This window comes from Ochlerotatus camptorhynchus, unplaced genomic scaffold, assembly GCF_037179485.1.
Source record: "Ochlerotatus camptorhynchus isolate MF236.1 unplaced genomic scaffold, CSIRO-AGI_Acam_v1.1 ptg000087l, whole genome shotgun sequence".
NCBI classification, from domain to species: Eukaryota; Metazoa; Arthropoda; class Insecta; order Diptera; family Culicidae; genus Ochlerotatus; species Ochlerotatus camptorhynchus.
The window spans coordinates 1841309-1859787 of NW_027040577.1; the positions used below are offsets into that span (position 1 = coordinate 1841309).

Consider the following 18479-nt stretch of genomic DNA (forward strand, 5'->3'; position numbering starts at 1 on the left):
GTCCCAGCAGACTCCCTTGCGGAACACCTGCTGGGATCGGAAATTGTCCCGAAAGGGAACTATTCAACGACACCCTGAACGACCTTTGCTGGAGATAGTTACGGGTGATTTTCACAAGGTATGGTGGAAAGTTGGAGTTACAAAGCTTGTATATAAGTCCGTCGTGCCAGACATTGTCAAACGCCTTTTCGACGTCTAACAAGGCCATGGCTGTGGACTTGGATACAGCTTTGTTACTTCGGATGTTATTCATCACCCGCACTAGCTGATGATTGGTGGAATGCCCCTTGCGGAACCCGAACTGTTCCGGAAGAAGAATGTCATGTTCCTCCACAAACTTGTTTAGTCGGCTGAGGATCAATTTTTCGAACAGCTTGCTCAGCGCTGAGAGCAGGCTAATCGGTCTGTAGCTTGACGGTAGTGAAGGGTCTTTCCCAGGTTTGCGGATCGGGATGATTTTTGCCACCTTCCAGATGCTTGGAAAGTAGTGCAGCTCCAAGCATCTGTTGAGGATGGCAGCCAGCAACGAGTGGACCCTCAGGCTGAGATTTTTCAACGCTAGGTTGAATATTCCGTCAAACCCGGGAGCCTTCATGTTTTTACTATATTTCAGCGCTGAGCAAATTTGTTCCTCTATAATCCGTTCTTCTGGAGGTACGGCACAAGGGGAGGTATCTAACGTCTGGACGCACTGCACAACCTGGTTCTCGAGTGGACTTGGGATTGTAGAGCCAAGCAAATGCGACTGGGCAATATGCTCCCCAATTGCATTGGCCTTCTCTTCGTTGGTGATAAGCCGTTCGTCATTGACTCTAAGTGGTGGAATGGGCTTGGGGTGAGACTTCAGCACCTTGGCAACCTTCCAGAATGGTCTGGAACGGTCGTCCAAGGTTCTGAACGAGCCGCCCGAAACTCTCGTTCCGGATTGAGATCATTCTGGAAGCGATCTGCCGATTCAGATCGACCATTTCGCATTTACACTGCAGATCCCCAGTCCGCTGAAACTGGCGTCTACGAACATTTCTGAGCCGAATCAAGAGTTTGGTGTGGGAATCAATTGCTTGAAACTTACCCCTCACAGGAACTCGTCGAACGCACTCTTCGTCAGCCATGGATATGGCTTGATGGAGACCCTCCAGGGCCCGGTCGATGTCCTCCACTGTGTCGAGCGGTGGGTTGTCGTCGATGTGGTGGTCGACCACGCGTCGAAACTGGACCCAGTTGACTCGATGGTAGTCCTTCCGCTGGCACGGTGCAGGGGCCACGTTGTAGCCCAGCTCGGTCAGCACCGGTTGGTGGTCCGAACTCAGGTCGTTGACGGCAACCGGCTTGGCTAATCTGGTGTTTGCCAAGAACAGGTCCAGCGTCGATGGGTTGCCCGTCGGTGATGTGAAGGTTGGTTCGTCCGGAAACCAGACGGAATAGAGACCATGCTGGGAATGGTCGAATAGCAGGCGGCCGTTCTGGTTCTGCTGGTAGTTCCGCCAGGCCTCGTGCCGGGCGTTCAGGTCCCCTCCGATTACGAAGCGGGCATTGGTGCGGGTTATGATGGCAAGGTCGTTCTTGAACTGCTGTGCTGTACCATTGCTAACGGTACATTGCCGGGGGCAGTAGACAACGATGAACCGGACGTTTCCGGTCGATGTTTCCACCTCAACGCCGACGGCCTCGATGATGGAAGTGCGGTAGTGGGGTAGGGTGCAGTACTTGATGCCTTTCTTGATGATGACCGCGACACCGCCCCCCCTGGAGCTGGTGCGATCAAGCCGGACAATGCTGTGGTCGGGCAGCCAGAAGCTGTCACCGGTCTTGAGGTGGGTCTCGGTGAGAAGGCCCACGTCGATGTCGTGCTTGCGGAGGAAGTCTGCAAGCTCAATGTTTTTCGCCCCTACGGAGCGAGCGTTCCAGTTGGCAATCTTTATGGGTTCACGGTCCATAATTAGCGACGAAGGAGATGATAGCTTGGAGCTGTTGTGTTCTTGTTGCGCAGGTGCGCTTGATGATGATGGCCTGGGCCAACAGTGTGACGATCTCATCCGTTGACAGCGGAGAATCGTCTGTAGCTTCACCGGTTGTACCGGCCAATCCCGGAGCAGGGGGATCCGTCGATGGCCCGGAGGCTTGACCGGGTACTGCAGCGGCAGCCAACTGGGCAGCAGCCAACTGTTGGTTGAGCGGCAGCGGCGGCAACACTGGAATTGGCCGTGATTGGACCGGTGATAACGGAGGATAGTTCTGCGCGTTGTTTTCTGGAACCTTCTTGCGACCGGGCTGGCTGTTGGACGAGGCCTTCTTCCGGATCTCGGCGTATTCGGCCCGCTTCGGACAGGCCTTACTCGTGGCCTTGTGGGCGGCACCGCAGTTGGCGCATGTGGGAGTGGCTTCCTCGATGCTGTCGCAGTTGTCGATCTTGTGGTTTTTGCCGCATTTGATGCAGCGGCTGGCCATGCGGCAATTCCTGGTGCCGTGCCCGAACAATAGGCAGTTCGAGCACTGAGTGACGCCACGGTGGGTGGGTTTATACCGCTCCCACTTCACTACGATGTGGAACAGTGTGCGTGTCGTCTGGAGATCCTTCACGGTTGTGGAGTTCTTCTCCAGATGGACCAGGTAGAGCTGGTCACGATACTTGATGGCCTTGCTGCGGGTCATCTTGTGAACTTCGACCGGCTTGAGACCGTTCGCCTTAATCTCGTCCATTAAGGTGGTGGTGTCCATGTCGTGGAGCCCGCGCAGCACCACTTTCAGCGGCTTGGTGGCCTCGATGTCGTGGGAGAAGTACTCCAGCTTCATCCTGTCCAAGAGGGCCTGAACTGCGTTGAAGTGTTTTTCGGCCGGGACCATCAGTTTGTAGCCTTCCGTGCACCGTTGAATGGTGCAGCGAAGGCCCTGCTTAATGTAGAAATCCAGCTGCTCCCATAGCCCGGGAGGGAAGCCCTTCACATAGAAGGGTGGCAACTTAACTTTTTTCGGCACCGTCTCAGGGTCCGACTGCGGCTGGGCTCCGTTCTGCAGGGCCGAGAACGGATTGTTGCTCAGCAGCTTTTTTGCTGCTGATACGGTGGCGCTGCTGTCTTCAGGTCTGGGTCGTTTAGTTCCGGGAGGCCCCGGCTGCGGGTCCGCAACGCCTGTCGGGATGGGCAATGGGGTTTTCTTCTGCTTCTTCTGAGCTGGCTCGGTGGTCGCGCCGTCTCCTGGGAGAGTCTGTTTTCCCGGTAAACCGGCACTCGCGTTACCGCGCGATTTCTTACCCATGGCTGGGTCAGCGAGAGCGTCACTACACAACGCGGAGCTAATTCGACTTGCGAACGAACGAACGAAACTAGAGAGAATTCAAATCGACTGAACTGCTCAACAGTCTGGCAGCGAATCATGATGAGCAGTGGCATGAGAGCAGCGCTGATTTATACCTTTTCAGGTTCAAGCAGGATGATGTGCAACCAAGTGGTATTCGTTTATGATGACTGGGTTTGGGAAAAAGACTTATTTCATGAAATCAGTGATAAAATTATCATTTGTACATTTTCAAAAGTTTAATTACAGAAAAATTGGAAAAATATTTATTTCAACAGGTTTGTAATGTAATATCCTATCGATTGGCGTATTTTGATTTTAATTTCATCTATAAATGACAAAGTTACAAGCGTTCAAAACCTAACACTCCTTCACCACACATATTTATTGATTTGCACCCCAGTATAGTCGACAAAGACGTAGTTCTACGTCAAAAACGATATTTTGTAGAACCGGCTTTTCAGGACCCAGCTTTATGAATCCTTCTAGGAGCAGTTCAAAATACAGCTCCATGCCCAGAAAAAGATCTATTAGACCCGGTTCATGGAAGTTGGGATCTGCTAGTGTGATTCCGGATGGAACGATCCAGTAGGAAGAATCAACCGCGTTGACAGGAAGCTCACAGGTGATCTTCTTCAGTATGTGACAGGGTTCTTCGACAGTATATTCGGTGCAATAGGACCCTATCCCAACATCAACATCACGCTGAAACGATACGACGAAAGTTTTACCAATGCCTCCAATTTCTTGACGATTAGGATAGCGACGTAACTTAAGCTTCTGAACCATATTCTCGGTGATTATGTAAAGTTGCGATGCAGGATCCAACAACGCTCTGGCAACTCTCTCGGGTTACTAACATCATAAAGCGAAACAATTCCGTTTCCAATACATCTGCCATGGCATTTTTGGACGTCGAGAAGGTTCGACAATGTTTGGCATGATGGCATAGTGTACAAGCTGCATCGATACAACTTCCCGATGCTACCGACGACGCCAGGGAGGCAGGTCCCACACCTGAACCCCACCTATCGACCCATCAACTCATGAACCGGGAACCAACGGCTTTACTTCCCTTCCGAAGGAAGGCGTGATCAGAGATGTTATGCCTCAGAACATCCCGGCGGCGCCGACTGGGATTGAACCCAGGCCTACTGGGGTGAGAGGTAATCACGCTTACCGCTAAACCACCGGCGCCGCTCTTTCTTGTCAAGATCACCAAAAACTACTTTTAGTGTAGATTATTCCAGGTATTCTTAAACAATTCACCTTCTGATACGTTCAACGTTGATGCTGGAGTTTCCCAGGCTACCCTCTGGTGGTTCTATCCTCTTCAACATCTTCATGTCAGAAGTTCCTCCTCTTCCGGGTGGTGGTATTTTATGAATGTTCCCGGATGACACTGCCATCATCTATAAGGGTCGAGTTATCCATACTCTGACTAGAAAACTCCAATCAAGCCTGAATGTTCTGTACGACTATTTCAAAAGCTGAAAGATTTGAATCAATACAGTAAAAACACAGACCATTCTGTTTCCACACTCGAATTCACCTCGGCTTGCCCGTCTGGTAACTTAAAGGAAACCTTGATAATACTCCCATTGAATGGTCAAATGAAGTCATGTACCTTGGTCTCACCCTTGATAGCAGGCTGCTGTTCCATTCCCATGTGGACAAATTATCCACCAAGTGCAACATCTTGATTAGTTCGCTCTATCCACTTATCAACAGAAAGTTCACCCTTTGCATTAAAAACAAGCTTGTCATCCACAAGCAATCCATCCTCCCTGCCATTGAGTACGGAACACCAATATGGGAGAGCTGTGCTAAGTACCATCACCTCAAACTTGAAAAGATCTAGGCCTGATCGTGGGGCTCGTTGAAAAACGTGAATACGTAAATCAGAATAGCAAATTAAACAAAGATGAAGAACCTGAAAGGCTGATCAATTGAAATGTTGAAACAATGTAAAATCATAATTAACTGAAATGAACGTAATTTTACTACTACCGAAGATGTTCAGAATAAAATTGGAAGTCAACCAGTGAAAAGCAAATAATTAAAGAATAGATTAATAAATAAATAGTTAATAGCAACAGTACGTGAATTGTTTGGATTACTCCTGCCTACCATGTCCTGGAGTTTGTACCCGGTGGTGAACTTTGTGCTGTCCGTATCTCCCAGTCCACCGTTCCGTCTATATCGTCGGTGTATTCACGACGAATATATACAGTTGTGTTTACATTTTAAAGCAGCTAAAAACATTTCTTAAATTAAACGAAATTACATTTTTTTTGTGTATGAAACGTACAATTTTTCACAGCGTTCAAAGCCCTCTGATCAGTAACTAATCTCACCTTTCACTTTTTTTTTGTATTTTCAGAGTCACGAAATCCACAATCTGCAGACCTACACCCAGTATCTGGTTTCAATCCAGGTGTTCAATCCGGAAGGCTTAGGCCCGCCAACGACCGTCCTTGTCATGACCGATGAAGGAGGTAAGAGAGGCTTACACACCTAAATCCCATCCTAATCTCCGGCGTACACCACCGTTATCGATGAACAGCTTGAATATTCTTTAATTTTATCGATCCAATCAGCTCCCAAAAACACCCATCTGGACTCCCTTGCATGCCTCCCACCGATGCGCATCCTGCCAATTTGGATTTAATTTTGCACTCTCTTTGAATTATTTTCCCTGGAAGAACGCCATCATCAAAAGCGGTCCGACGATGCTTGGGGGTCGCCGGTCGCTGAGGGAATGAAAGCGCGCGCTGAAGCAAAAGATTTTATCCAAATCGTAGAAAATTAATTATCTGATAAGGCTCGTTCATCATTGATGACTGCTGCTCCCCAGAAGGTACCCACTCCCCAGCTTTGATGAAAAGTTGTTTCCCTTTCGTTCTATTGCCACACTTGGTGAGTGGATAATTTGTCGAAAGCGGAGGAATATACCTTACCTCCCCTCGTTCCTTACCCCCGCAGCAGAATGTGCTGCAATCTGACTGAACAATTTAGCTAACTATCATCGAGATAGAGTTTTATGCTGCCAAGTTTCAGGTGGTGTCGGAGTTTCGTTGGGCGAGGGAAGAGAGGGAAGTGAAATAACGGTGATTATTTGTATTTGCATAGATAAATATCAACTCTCCTGTTGGCGTATGCAGCGCTTCATGCCAAAACGTACAAGGTGTTTTCAGGGAACTCATTTGGACGATGTCGGGCAGAGTTGTATTGAAGGTGGGAATGGGAAGTTATTGATATTCATAACTTGGGACATTATACAGCTACCCCACAATTATGAATAACAATCGTTTAAGATAGTTCCCAATTTGGAAAAATATTTGTATGGCATAGGAAACTAGCAATCGCCGGTATTTCCTTTGAAAATTTATGGAGCTATGACTTAAGGTGGACAGAAATTGGTCCCAATTATACTTTTTTCGTTGGAATTAAGTTTTGGCATTTTGCACGGCTTGAAGTTAATGTTTAACCCAAGGAAGACTATGAAAGTTCATCATTTTCGGTTTAAAACCTTGTACCTAAAATATCTCATGCATCCTGTTTATACTATGTCTTCGTTTCCATTTCCAGTTCCTAGTAAACCTCGCAATCTCAGTATTCTAGAAGTGACGTCAACGTCGATCCGAATAAGCTGGCAGGAACCAGAACGTAAAAACGGTGTTATTCATGGATACCGAGTGTACTACGTGTACCAAAATCAAACTTTGCTGCATCTTCCAATCTTGAAGAGTGATGCAATTCAGAATTTGATGTATTACTACACTCTATCAAACTTGAGTAAGTATACATTTTCCGAAGTGATATTCAAAATTTACGGTACTATCTCTCATTCCCCACCAACAGAACCATTCACCGATTACCGGCTCATAGTCGCTGCCTTCACCATGAAATACGACGGTGAAACATCAGAGGTTTCCATTCGGACGGACATTGCCGGGCCCAGTGCACCCAAGTTTATCAATTTGACGTGCTATTCCGAGGATGCTCTTTTTCTGGCGTGGCGAATACCGCAGCATTTCTACAACTCGGTAAACCACTACATAGTGAGCTACCGAAACATGGACTACACGCGCTCGCGGGAGATCCGAATCTCCGCGAACGCATCCATCGTGGAGACATCGGTTGTGCTGCAAAATCTAACGACGGATGCCAGCTACGAACTGAAAGTTCGAGCCGCTTCAATTAGTGTTATCAATCCCAATAAGGTCATCCTTGGACCGTATTCAGAGTTGCGAAAGGTAGGTCCAGCAAGGTTATCCTCCTCATAAAACCCGTGTTGAGTTTTAAATGATTACAGATAACTCTCAAAGCGAACTGCGATCTACATCAGCCTCCATCGCTGTACCATCACTACGCTGACTATGATCTGATAGTGCTTGCTGGAGCGGTCATTTGCTGCTTTGGCTTGCTTCTAGTGATCCTAGCAATAGTTCTATGGAAGTAAGTTTGGCCAAGATAAAGATCATTCCCAACCCTTATCCCGTTTGTTTTCATTTCCTTATCGAACATCTGCAGGAAATGCTTCAACACAAACTATACCAACGAAGCGGACCCGGTGCATGCGGATCAGAAGCAAACGCAGCAAACGCAAATCGACTGGAAGGCCACCTGCGATACCAACGGAGTCATCCAGACGACCGTTCCTGTCACGAAAATCATGCAGAATGGCAACCATCGTCATCTGACGATCGATGGGGACTGATAAAAGGTGATCGAAGCCGGTACCTGCCACGATGATGATGATGACGTTCACCACTGGCAGACCCGGATCGAAGCGAAGCGAGTTTCTCCATCCATCCCCGTCTCCGGTTTCGGATCCTCCCGGGGATTCACCGGTACAACGATGCTCTACATTCCTGACCTGGAAGTTGTGATTAATCCGGAAGCATGAAGACTGTGTGGGGATGGACCTGGAAGAGCAGACTTGACTTGTACAGGTAGAAAATTAAATTGATATTATAGGCAACACACACACACACATACACAAACAAACGAAAAAAAAAAAAGGTAAGACAGCGAGCAACAGATGACAGGTAGGACTTGACACCGCATGCTAGAATCGATTTTTTTAGTTTAAGAATGTCTGTGGAAATAGGGTTTGGGCAAGGAGTCGTTGAAAAAGTTGAAATCTGTTGTGTGGTTAATTGTGACAAAGATTGCTTCAGGCTTGTGTATAATAAAGTATTTTAAGGATTAGTAAAAAAAAAAAGAATCCGTGAAAAAGGGTAAATGCCAATACTGTTTTTTCGTTTTTTTTTCTTTTTAATAAGAAGAATCCAGAAGACAAATGAAGAATAACTGACTCCCAGAGAGAAAGGAAGATGTGTGATATTTTTATACATATTTTCGGGATGTTCGGAATTAATTATGAAACGAAGCTAAGGGCAGGCGGAAATAAATTTTAAACGAATGGAATCGTTGGTTATTGCTTTGTCCGAAATTGTCATAATATTCTGAATCCTTATACATTTTGCAAGCTGATATCTGGCATATTGCGAGTTTCATTATGTAGCAGTAATTTGTGGGACAGCCTGTAATTCATGGTGGATGAAGATTGTAAGGCAGTGTATATTTTAATGGTTTCAGCACAATGAAGTACAGAGAGAGGGGAAGCAGATCGTGAAATATGGTTGTATTAGTAAACCAAAAAATCAACGTAAACGCAATTAGTGACGTCACTAATTGCTTGTATCTTACAGGGGTTTCACTCACACAACTTAACCGATTGCTTCACCTCGGTAATCCAGCTCATTGGTTTCAGCAACACTTTTCCAGGTATGTCATGCAAGCACAGAGCTACCTACTGCGACCCGAGCGAGGACCCGAGTCCATGTTAATAAGAGTCCCGCAAAGAAAAAATCTTGCAAACAAGCAACACTGTTTATCCGGGACGGGACTTGACAGTCGAGATTCTCACTGTTCGTCATGTTGTTGGTGAATGCCTTTCGAAAAATGTGTGCGTGTTGTTTGACGTAGTTGACCAATGATGCCAGGATTGCAGAATGGATTTTCTATTTTAATTTGCATTTGGTTCGGAGAAGCTAACGCAGTTTAGCACCTTGTTCATCATTTTTACTCAACACAATAAAAACAATCATTAACAAACAACAAAATCCATCGCCTAGAACACGCAGTGCACTAAATTTTTCAACTTTCCTTTCGCAAATATGAACAACGAACAACGTCATCATCGGCATCACTTCCAGTCAGTTTGCTGTGATGCCTGTCATTGTTATACCACGATTGCTACTGTCAAATCGACGAACCAGCAATTGGCAAGGATTTTACAGCAAATTGGCACGAAAGAGATACCCGATTGTAAAGTCCCGTACCAGCTGTTTATGATTGATTTTCAACAGAGTTAACGACAACCACATTTTTTGCGATTCTATCGAATGAATTTGATTCAGAAGTGGCATAATGAAACATAAACAACGTCTATAACTTATCAATACCAAAATGCAAAATATTGTTTGAAATGAATGCAATATTTTCAGTCCTGGGAACAATATTGTCTATTTTCAAAGCTCGTTTGGTACCCCTTGACAGTTTGATTGATAGAACTTCTGGCTTCACTGTTTGCGGGACTCTTATTAACGTTGACTCTGACTGTGACGAGCAGAGATGCCAGATCTACGGAAATCTCCGTAGATCTACGGATTTTACAAATTTTGCGGAAACACGGATCCGTAGGCAAAATCTACGGAATTCGGTAAGTTTCTACGGATTTTTTTTTATCAGTGTACGTCTCCCTTCAGAATCGAATTTTACAATCTAGAGTATAATCCGATTCTGAAGGGAAAGAAGCATAAAGTAAAATACACCTCTGCAACTTGTCAACCGGTTTCTTGCTCACTTATCCGCTTTTTGAGTAAACAAACGTCAGACTGTGCGACTGTGTGAAACATGGCGGCCTTCGTACTATCTCTTCACTCCGCCGAAAGTCCCCATAATATACTGTCAATCTTTGCTTGAAGAGAAAATTTTTCGACGGTGATGTGTGAAGGCGAATAAAAGTCGTGTCGAGACCAGTCTTGTAAGCGGTCGACACATTTTCTGTGATAATCGACTGCCTTTGCTTCCAACACTTGCAAAACAAGCTTTCAAATTACAGTACCAAACTAAAATGTCATACGACAGGCTCTGTCATACGACACTATCGCCGAAGACCGTCACGAATGTATGTATTTAAGTTTTTCTCATAATAAAAGCTGCTGATGTTGTTCTTGTGTGTATTCTGAAAATAGCAAGCATAGTCATAGTAATAACATTTTTGATCATAAATGGTTTAATTTTCACCAAATTGAGGAATTAGAACAAGATCACATGTGTCATATTATAATTATTTGATAATTTTATTTTTGCTCAAATGTTGTTCTACCGTTTGCGTTGTGTAAGAGAGACGACGCTCTCTTCCCCGTCAGCTCGATAATGATCAGGCCTTCAACGTGTTCATCAAAAAGCACGTAATCCATAAGTCGTCGTACTTGTCCAGCTTTACAAAGGAAACTACGGTTAAAGCGTGGCTTTCTTATTAGATTACGACGACACCACTGTACCACCGATACGGGATCACAATTGATCAGATCGCCATAGATGGTCTTGAAACCCCTGCAGTGGATCCTCAAATTGAGCTGGAAACCATTGCCGTGGATAATGTGTCAGAATTGCTGCTTGGGCAACAGGAAACGCTCCTTTGGAATGAGGACAAATGCCTGGAGATCGCTCCTGCGCAAAACAGGGTTCCTCTACCATTGATATATAACGAGCACGGCGAAGAGCAAGAGACAGCTTTTCCTGCCATTTGTTTCGGCCATCTACGGAAATTTAAGCCAGGGGTTCGTGTGACATATTTCATGATGGCATCCAGTGAAACTCGTTGTCAAGACAGGCGTGTGGCCAAACCACAACTTTTGTTGTATATGACAATGAAAGTTCTTCACCCTAGAGTTTCCGAAGGCTTGCAATTCACTTTTAAGTTCACGGGGACCGCAAACATTACACGTGTCAACCTGTCAACCTTCATGGAGCAGTGCATTTAACAAAATCTATCCTTCCTCAAATCAATACCGAATTCAGTACAGTATTGGCATCAGAAGAAGAGAAATTTTTTCACCATGATGCGACAATTGGGAAAACCTACGATGTTCCTCACACTCAGTGCAAATGAGATGAAGGGGCCCCATTTGTTGAATCTCCTACATCGATTATCAGAAGGACACAATGGCAATGACTTAACAGATCCTATCCAAGAATTGACTGCACTTCAAAGAGCAACTCTGGTCAATGATGATCCAGTCACGTGCTGCGTGTACTGCAACAAGCTGGTTGACACAGGACTGGAAGTCCTCTCGCGCACATCTTGCTATGGCTGAACAAGGATCTCCAGGAAGCAATCAGTGAAAGTATACCAAAAACTACAGGTGCAACAAGATCATGGTATTCATGCGTGTACTTCCATCGGTCCTTTTCAGGGCCACCACGATTTTCCAAAAGAGTTGAATTTCTGAACATGTCCCAACTAAAATTCATATCAAACCTCCTTTTAAGGGCAATCATAGTCATACTAAAGAGTATACAATTCCTATTCCTACACAAAACACAAGTCCTGCTGCAGCTAACAAATAACATTTATTATATAAGACCACGTAGTCCGACGTCACCATTGCGTACAACCCCAGAGGGCTGTCCCTAGTAGTTTTTCAAAAGTTCTTTCATCGATTTATCATTTAACGTTAAATATCACCTTGAAACTAAAAAAATATCACCTTCGACTAAAAAAATCCGCAGAAATCCGTAGATTTGAAAAAGTCTACGGAATTGCATAGACAAAATCTGGCATCTCTGGTGACGAGCTGGAACGAGTCGCCGTTGCTCTCGCATTAGTAGCATTGTGCGCGTCATTAGTCGGGCGGTTGAAGTGGTAAGTTGATTCAGGGTGGTAAGCTCCAACCGGTATTATCATAGAGGTAACTCTAAGACAAGTAGGTCCCGAAGAAACGTGCTCAACTTTTTGGCTCACCTCTGGTACTATCTTCGGTCCCAAGCTTGTCGAATCACCCCTCGAAACATAGGAAAAACCAATAACCCCTCATTTTATCTGTCAAACTTTCATAGCGAATCAAAACAAACTTGCGTAGTACTAGAATTTCGACTAGAATAGGGTACGTTAATCGTTTGCTTGGGACCAATAGACTACTAAAGTGGTGAGCCAATTTAAAATCGTTAGTTTCGTATTGATTGTTGGTATTATCCTCGGATTAAATCCCGATAAATACTGCCCGGCTGCTTGATGTCGACATCAGAGTTAATCAACACGACTGCCAACACTTTACAGATCATCTAAACAAGGACAGTATTACAAGTTAATCCGAGTTGGAGCTTACCGTAATTAGTGTGTACTAAGCGATTCCCTTGATAATACTTTTTTTTTCCTCTGATGGTAGGTACTTTATTACACGCAGAAAAAAAAATTAAACGTAATAATATTTGACGTAAAATCAATAAGAATTTCATTTTGTTTTGGCTGCAAAAAGAAATCATTATTGTTTCAACAATCCAGTATTTTTGTTCCTCAAAACCCATGAATTTTTCATTAAAAAATAAAATCTTTTCGAATTTACAAGAGCTTTCATGGTTTTGACGTAAGCTGTCAAATTTGGCAGCTGGGTCAACAACAAAAATATGTTTGTTTTTAAAAGAGATTTCATGTTGATTCAATCATATTTATTTTATGAAGTCTGACAATTCACACAGAAGAAATAAAAATATGTTTATTGATTAAAAAATCCGGAGTGATTTGAGATTTGGGTGTAATTGCTTTTGTAAACAAACACGTCAATTACTGATTTCTCTTGAATGAAAGCTCAATCTCACAAACAAACTATACCAAATGATAGAAGAATCATTCTTCTACCTCATAGTGTTATTACTTTTCGAGATTGAGCTTTTATTCGCGAGAAATCGGTGATTGACGTGTTTGTTTACAAATGCAATTACGCCCAAATCTCAAATCACTCCGGAAATAATATGGCCATTTTTTTATGTTTTGTTTTCTTTTTCACAGATCATCCTTCGGAAGAGAAGTAAAGCCGTTGATCCCCGGTTCATTAGTGGATGGGTCGATATGTAGGGTCCAGGTGTGGGAGCTGCCTTCTTGACGTCCCACAGTGGGGCAGCGAAGCCATTCGCGTGGCCAAAACCTCTAGCGCCATTGGTTTGCTTTCTACAGCGATACAATGTTCTACAAAGTTGCTCAATATTAAAAGCGCCATCTTTTGAAAGTTTCATATTAGTTCATTTTTACGCCACATAGGTGGCGCTTGAGTCTACCTTTTGAACGGAGCAAGTCTCAAGATTTTCGGAAATTTTGCACTTATTTCCCGAAATTCACAAGTTTTGTTATTGTTTACATTTTTGTCCGGGTGAAAACGAGGGAATGGTTGGTAGTTATTTTTGCATTCATGGCCTGGGGAATGGACACAGCAAATAAAATGTTCAAACCAGCCAGCGTTTCAACTGGTCAGTGGGGTCGGTGAGCAACTGTCCAGTCGCGTCTTTCACAGGCATTCTTGGGTTCATCCTTGCCCCGCTCAGGCGTCGTGAAACATCATAGAGGAGGCGGATATCGCCAGTTGCTGCGGCTTTCTCCCCTTCATCAGCCAGGGAGTCCACCCACGCTCGCTTGTCCCGTATACAGGAACGTTTAACTTCCCTCTCTAGAGCCTAATACCGCTGACGGGCCTCGTTCTTGGCTCCTCGGGTACTTACTCACTCTATCGCAGCTTTTGCTTCTCTCCGCTCCTCGATCTTCCTCCAGGTTTCATCGGTGATCCACTCCTTCCTCTGGGTGCGCAGCTCACCCAGGTGGTTCTCGCTTGTTTCAATAAAAGCATTCTTGATACTCGTCCACTGTTCTTCTACGCTGTCACCTTCCGGAATATTAGCTGCGCGAGCCTTCGACGAACGATCTCTTCACTGCTGGGTCTTCCAGTCGGCGTGTGTTGAATCGCCGCCCGAGTCTCTCCTCCCGCCATTGAACCCGCGCAATGCGTATGTGGATCTCACCGACCAGGAGATGATGGTCAGACGCGATGTCAGCGCTGCGTAAATTCCGAACATCAAGAAGGCTCCGTCTCCATTTTCGGCTGATGCAGATGTGGTCGATTTGGTTCTCTGTATATCCATCACGGGAGACCCATGTGACTTTATGCACTGGGCGATGGAGGAAGAGCGAACTCCGATCACCATGTCGTTGTTGCCACAAAACTCTGCAAGCAGCTCGCCGTTCTCGCTCCTATCTCCGAAACCATGGCGTCCCATAATGCGCTCATATTTAGTCCGAGTTGTCGGAGCGATCTTTGCATTGAAGATCTTGATATCACCTCTTGGAGTCTTATCCACGACAGCATTCAGTTGACTGTAAAAGTTCTCTTCAGGGTTGCTTCCACTCACTTGCTATAAAAAAATGTTTTTTCGAAATTTTTAAATCATTAGATGTTGTAATGATATTTTGTATTTTTTAGATACAAGAACAGGTTGAAAGGCAAGTATTTGACACATTAAGCCTGTCAATTTTGCTTTCATAGCGTCACAATCAGCGATTTTATGATTCGTGAGCGTTTCACTCAGAGTGAGCGCTCACGAGTCGTAAAATCGCTGATTGTGACTATCTGACAGCGAATTTGACAGAATTCATGTGTCAAAAACTTGCCTTTCAACCTCTTCTTGTATCTAACCAGTACAAAATATAATTATAACATCTAATGATTCTGAAATTCCGAAAACCATTTTTTTATAGCAAATGAGTCGAAGCAACCCTGGTTCTCTTTATCCTGCAATTCGGCAGCATCGGTTGGCGCATACCATTGGATTATGGTAAGGTTTCGGACCCGTGTTCGAAATCTGGCAACGATTATTCTCTCATTGATAGGTTCCCACTTGATGAGCGCAGCCTGTGCTTGGGCGCTAAGCAAGAAGCTAACTGTCGCGGAGCGTTTTCACCTCGCATACCATAATATAAAAGTACTTGTCCCGAAGGCAGTTAGTGTTCTCCAAAGTTCGACAGTGGACTTCACTAAGTCCCAGGATTTCTAGCTTCATACGGCGGGCCTCACTGGCAAGTTGTGCCAGTTTACCCTGTTGGGCTGGTGTCAGTGCATTCCATGTTCCAATTCTTGTCCGTTGTTTAGCGCTAAAACTCGTTGCCATAAAATCAGTTCGTAATCTTTTCACCAGGGTTTGCTTCCACTCATTTGCTATAAAAAAATGGTTTTCGGAATTTCGGAATCATTAGATGTTATAATTATATTTTGTACTGGTTAGATACAAGAAGAGGTTGAAAGGCAAGTTTTTGACACATGAATTCTGTCAAATTCGCTGTCAGATAGTCACAATCAGCGATTTTACGACTCGCGAGCGCTCACTCTGAGTGAACGCTCACGAATCATAAAATCGCTGATTGTGACGCTATGAAAGCAAAATTGACAGGCTTAATGTGTCAAATACTTGCCTTTCAACCTGTTCTTGTATCTAAAAAATACAAAATATCATTACAACATCTTATGATTTAAAAATTTCGAAAAACATGTTTTTATAGCAAGTGAGTGGAAGCAACCCTGTCTTTCACTAAGGTTTCTGTAACAATTTGAAGGTTTCGGAGACAGTCGGTGGTTGGCCTAAGGTCTCCTATCCGCCGTTGATGGGACTGCCATCTAGGGTATAGCTTTCGGGGAGAAGCATTTCGTATTCAGCCGCTGGATGCCAGCCAGACGCTGTTTGAACCGCCCCTAACATGGAGAATAAACGCTCGCCACATCCTCCGAAAAGGATGCAGCCCCTTCCCTGTCAGCATACGAACAAAGTCCCACAGGGGTTGGTTACCCGATCTTCCCTAAGGTTACTCGTACCCCAGCCGTCGCCGCGGGGAGGAGGGGATAGGAGTTACTGGGCAAGAGGCTAAGGACCACTTTCACTTGCGTGACGGGTCTATTTTATAACCTTCAAGTACGCGAAGTACCGGTGGTACGCATCATTTGCCAGCCGTTATTAAATCCAAAATTCTCAAAACCCACCCAAGAGCGTTAAAGTTATTTTGATAAAAAAAATCGCAATCCCGAATGAACTGCTTTTGTTGTGTACTGGAGAACAATGTTCAACGCCACGCGCCAAAAGCACTGCTACTGCTGATGACGACCGACCGGACACCCATCACACACGGTTATTGAATCGTTACAGAAGCACCACCACGATAAAACCGGCCAGATTTTGAAGGCGTAGGATGTCTAGCTTAAGAAGTCGTTGTGAAGCAGATATTGTGGATCTGGAACCATTTGTTGAACAAAGGAAAATCAGCGGCGCAGTATCACTGGCAGCTTTGATCAATCATATACCAAGCTAAGTTACCTGCTGGTGTTCAATCAGGCTGAAGGACAGATGAGTGTCACTGGGGCGTCAAATTAGGTAAACGTCGGAACGTAGGACGCCAACGCTAGGACGTCGCTGGAAGCAGATATTAAAAATATCGTTTGAGGTTTGCCGTGAATAGAACGATGGATTTATGTGCTCGATGATGAGCTCGTGGACAGTTTACTACCATGGTAACTGAAGCTTTTTTTTCTGTATTTGTTCGCTCTCTGTCTACAAACCATGAAAACCACAAAAAAACAAATACAATAAATGTTATATTTTTCCTAGAAGGAATTTTTAATTATCTTTCATTTGATATTTTGATCTTTGAATCGGCTCAGTGGTTCAAAAGTTAAAAATCTAATAATGTTGATCCTTTCTTATCTTGTAACGTTAAGCTATTCTATAGCAGTTTGAATTCAAATTGAGTAGAATATGCAATCATTTCTGAATAAGTTATAAGCAGATCCTTCTTCTTTCCTTCATTTAACGTCGGTCTCTGTTCCGCAATCTAGTGCCAATCACCGACGGACATCGATTGCCATCCATTGACGGCAATCGAATGTGCAGGAAGGCAGCTTCCACGCCTGTGTAGGATATCGCACCTATTCAACACACATGGGCCGGGACCAACGGCTTTACTTCCCTTCCGAAGGAAGACGTGACCAGAGATTTTTATGCCTCAGAAAAATCCCACCGACCTCGGCTGGGATTGAACCCAGACCCATTGGGGTGTTAGAAAGCAGTCACGCTTACCACTACACCACCGGTGCCGGCTATAAGCAGATCCAATCGCTAGAAGTTCTCGAATATCACAACAATAATTGGTTGATCAGCGATGTAGGAGGTACATACATTTAGGCGTTTTCCGAGATAGCTTCTGAGTATTCATGTCAGCTAAAATCAATTATCAAATAACTTCTGCCGATTGGACTGCCGCCAAACATTGCAAAAATCAAATTCAATAGTTATGTTTTTGGTTATTGGTTATTTTGGTGCTCTAATAAGTATAAAACATTGGTGGGGTTGTGTACAAGACATGACCGCAGGGTTGACGTAGACTACGTTAAGCTGTGTAGTGAAATTCTCGAGCATTTTTTCTAGATATTGATTTAAAATACAGTAGAAGCAACATATGATTTCGGTCCTATGTACATATTTTGGATTTCCTACTTAGTAAAACTTGGTTGATTTCAGGACCCCATAAAAATGCGAATACATATTCTATTTCATTTGGTTTCTAAATTACAATCAGATATTAGTAAGGCTTTCTTCAAGTGATTCATTGAAGCGTCCAACAATGACCGTCATGATGGCTGATATTCCCTATCACTTCAAGATTTCTAGGACACAATTCTTGGACGGTTATGACATCACTCATGAAATTGAAACTCCTTGTGTACTGGACTGCAACACACGTGAAGTTCCAGTTTCTTTGTTATAACTTTTGTGAGAGCTGCTATCAGTACTCTTGAAATTTTTCTATGGTAATGTGATTGATCCTCAGCGATTCAACTTCAAAACGCTAAAAATAAATGCACACACAAAAACGGAGTGCGCAATTTTGCATCAATGTTATGCAAAATTTCATAGTTGATCGAGATGATATCAATAAGCCATGAATCCCTCCAATAAGTTCTCGGTACATCTTTTATCTACCGATTGAACAAATAAAAAAAATACTATGGAAGCTTTTCACTTAGATTTGACACTTCGAAAATAAATGAAGATGTTCGAAAATCCCTCTGTTGTACATC

General features: G+C 44.2%; 1 protein-coding gene across 1 annotated transcript in view; it reads left to right on the forward strand.

Annotated features, from left to right (window-relative positions):
- Positions 1-8572, forward strand: part of LOC135698486 (protein sidekick-1-like) — a 368678-nt gene extending 360106 nt beyond the window's left edge. The window contains exons 7-11 of the mRNA XM_065218489.1: positions 5678-5792; positions 6886-7092; positions 7159-7553; positions 7613-7755; positions 7831-8572. Coding sequence (XP_065074561.1) covers positions 5678-5792; positions 6886-7092; positions 7159-7553; positions 7613-7755; positions 7831-8017 — 1047 coding nt within the window. The 3' untranslated portion in view covers positions 8018-8572. The remainder of the gene's footprint in view (positions 1-5677; positions 5793-6885; positions 7093-7158; positions 7554-7612; positions 7756-7830) is intronic.
- The last annotated feature ends 9907 nt before the right edge of the window (positions 8573-18479 follow it).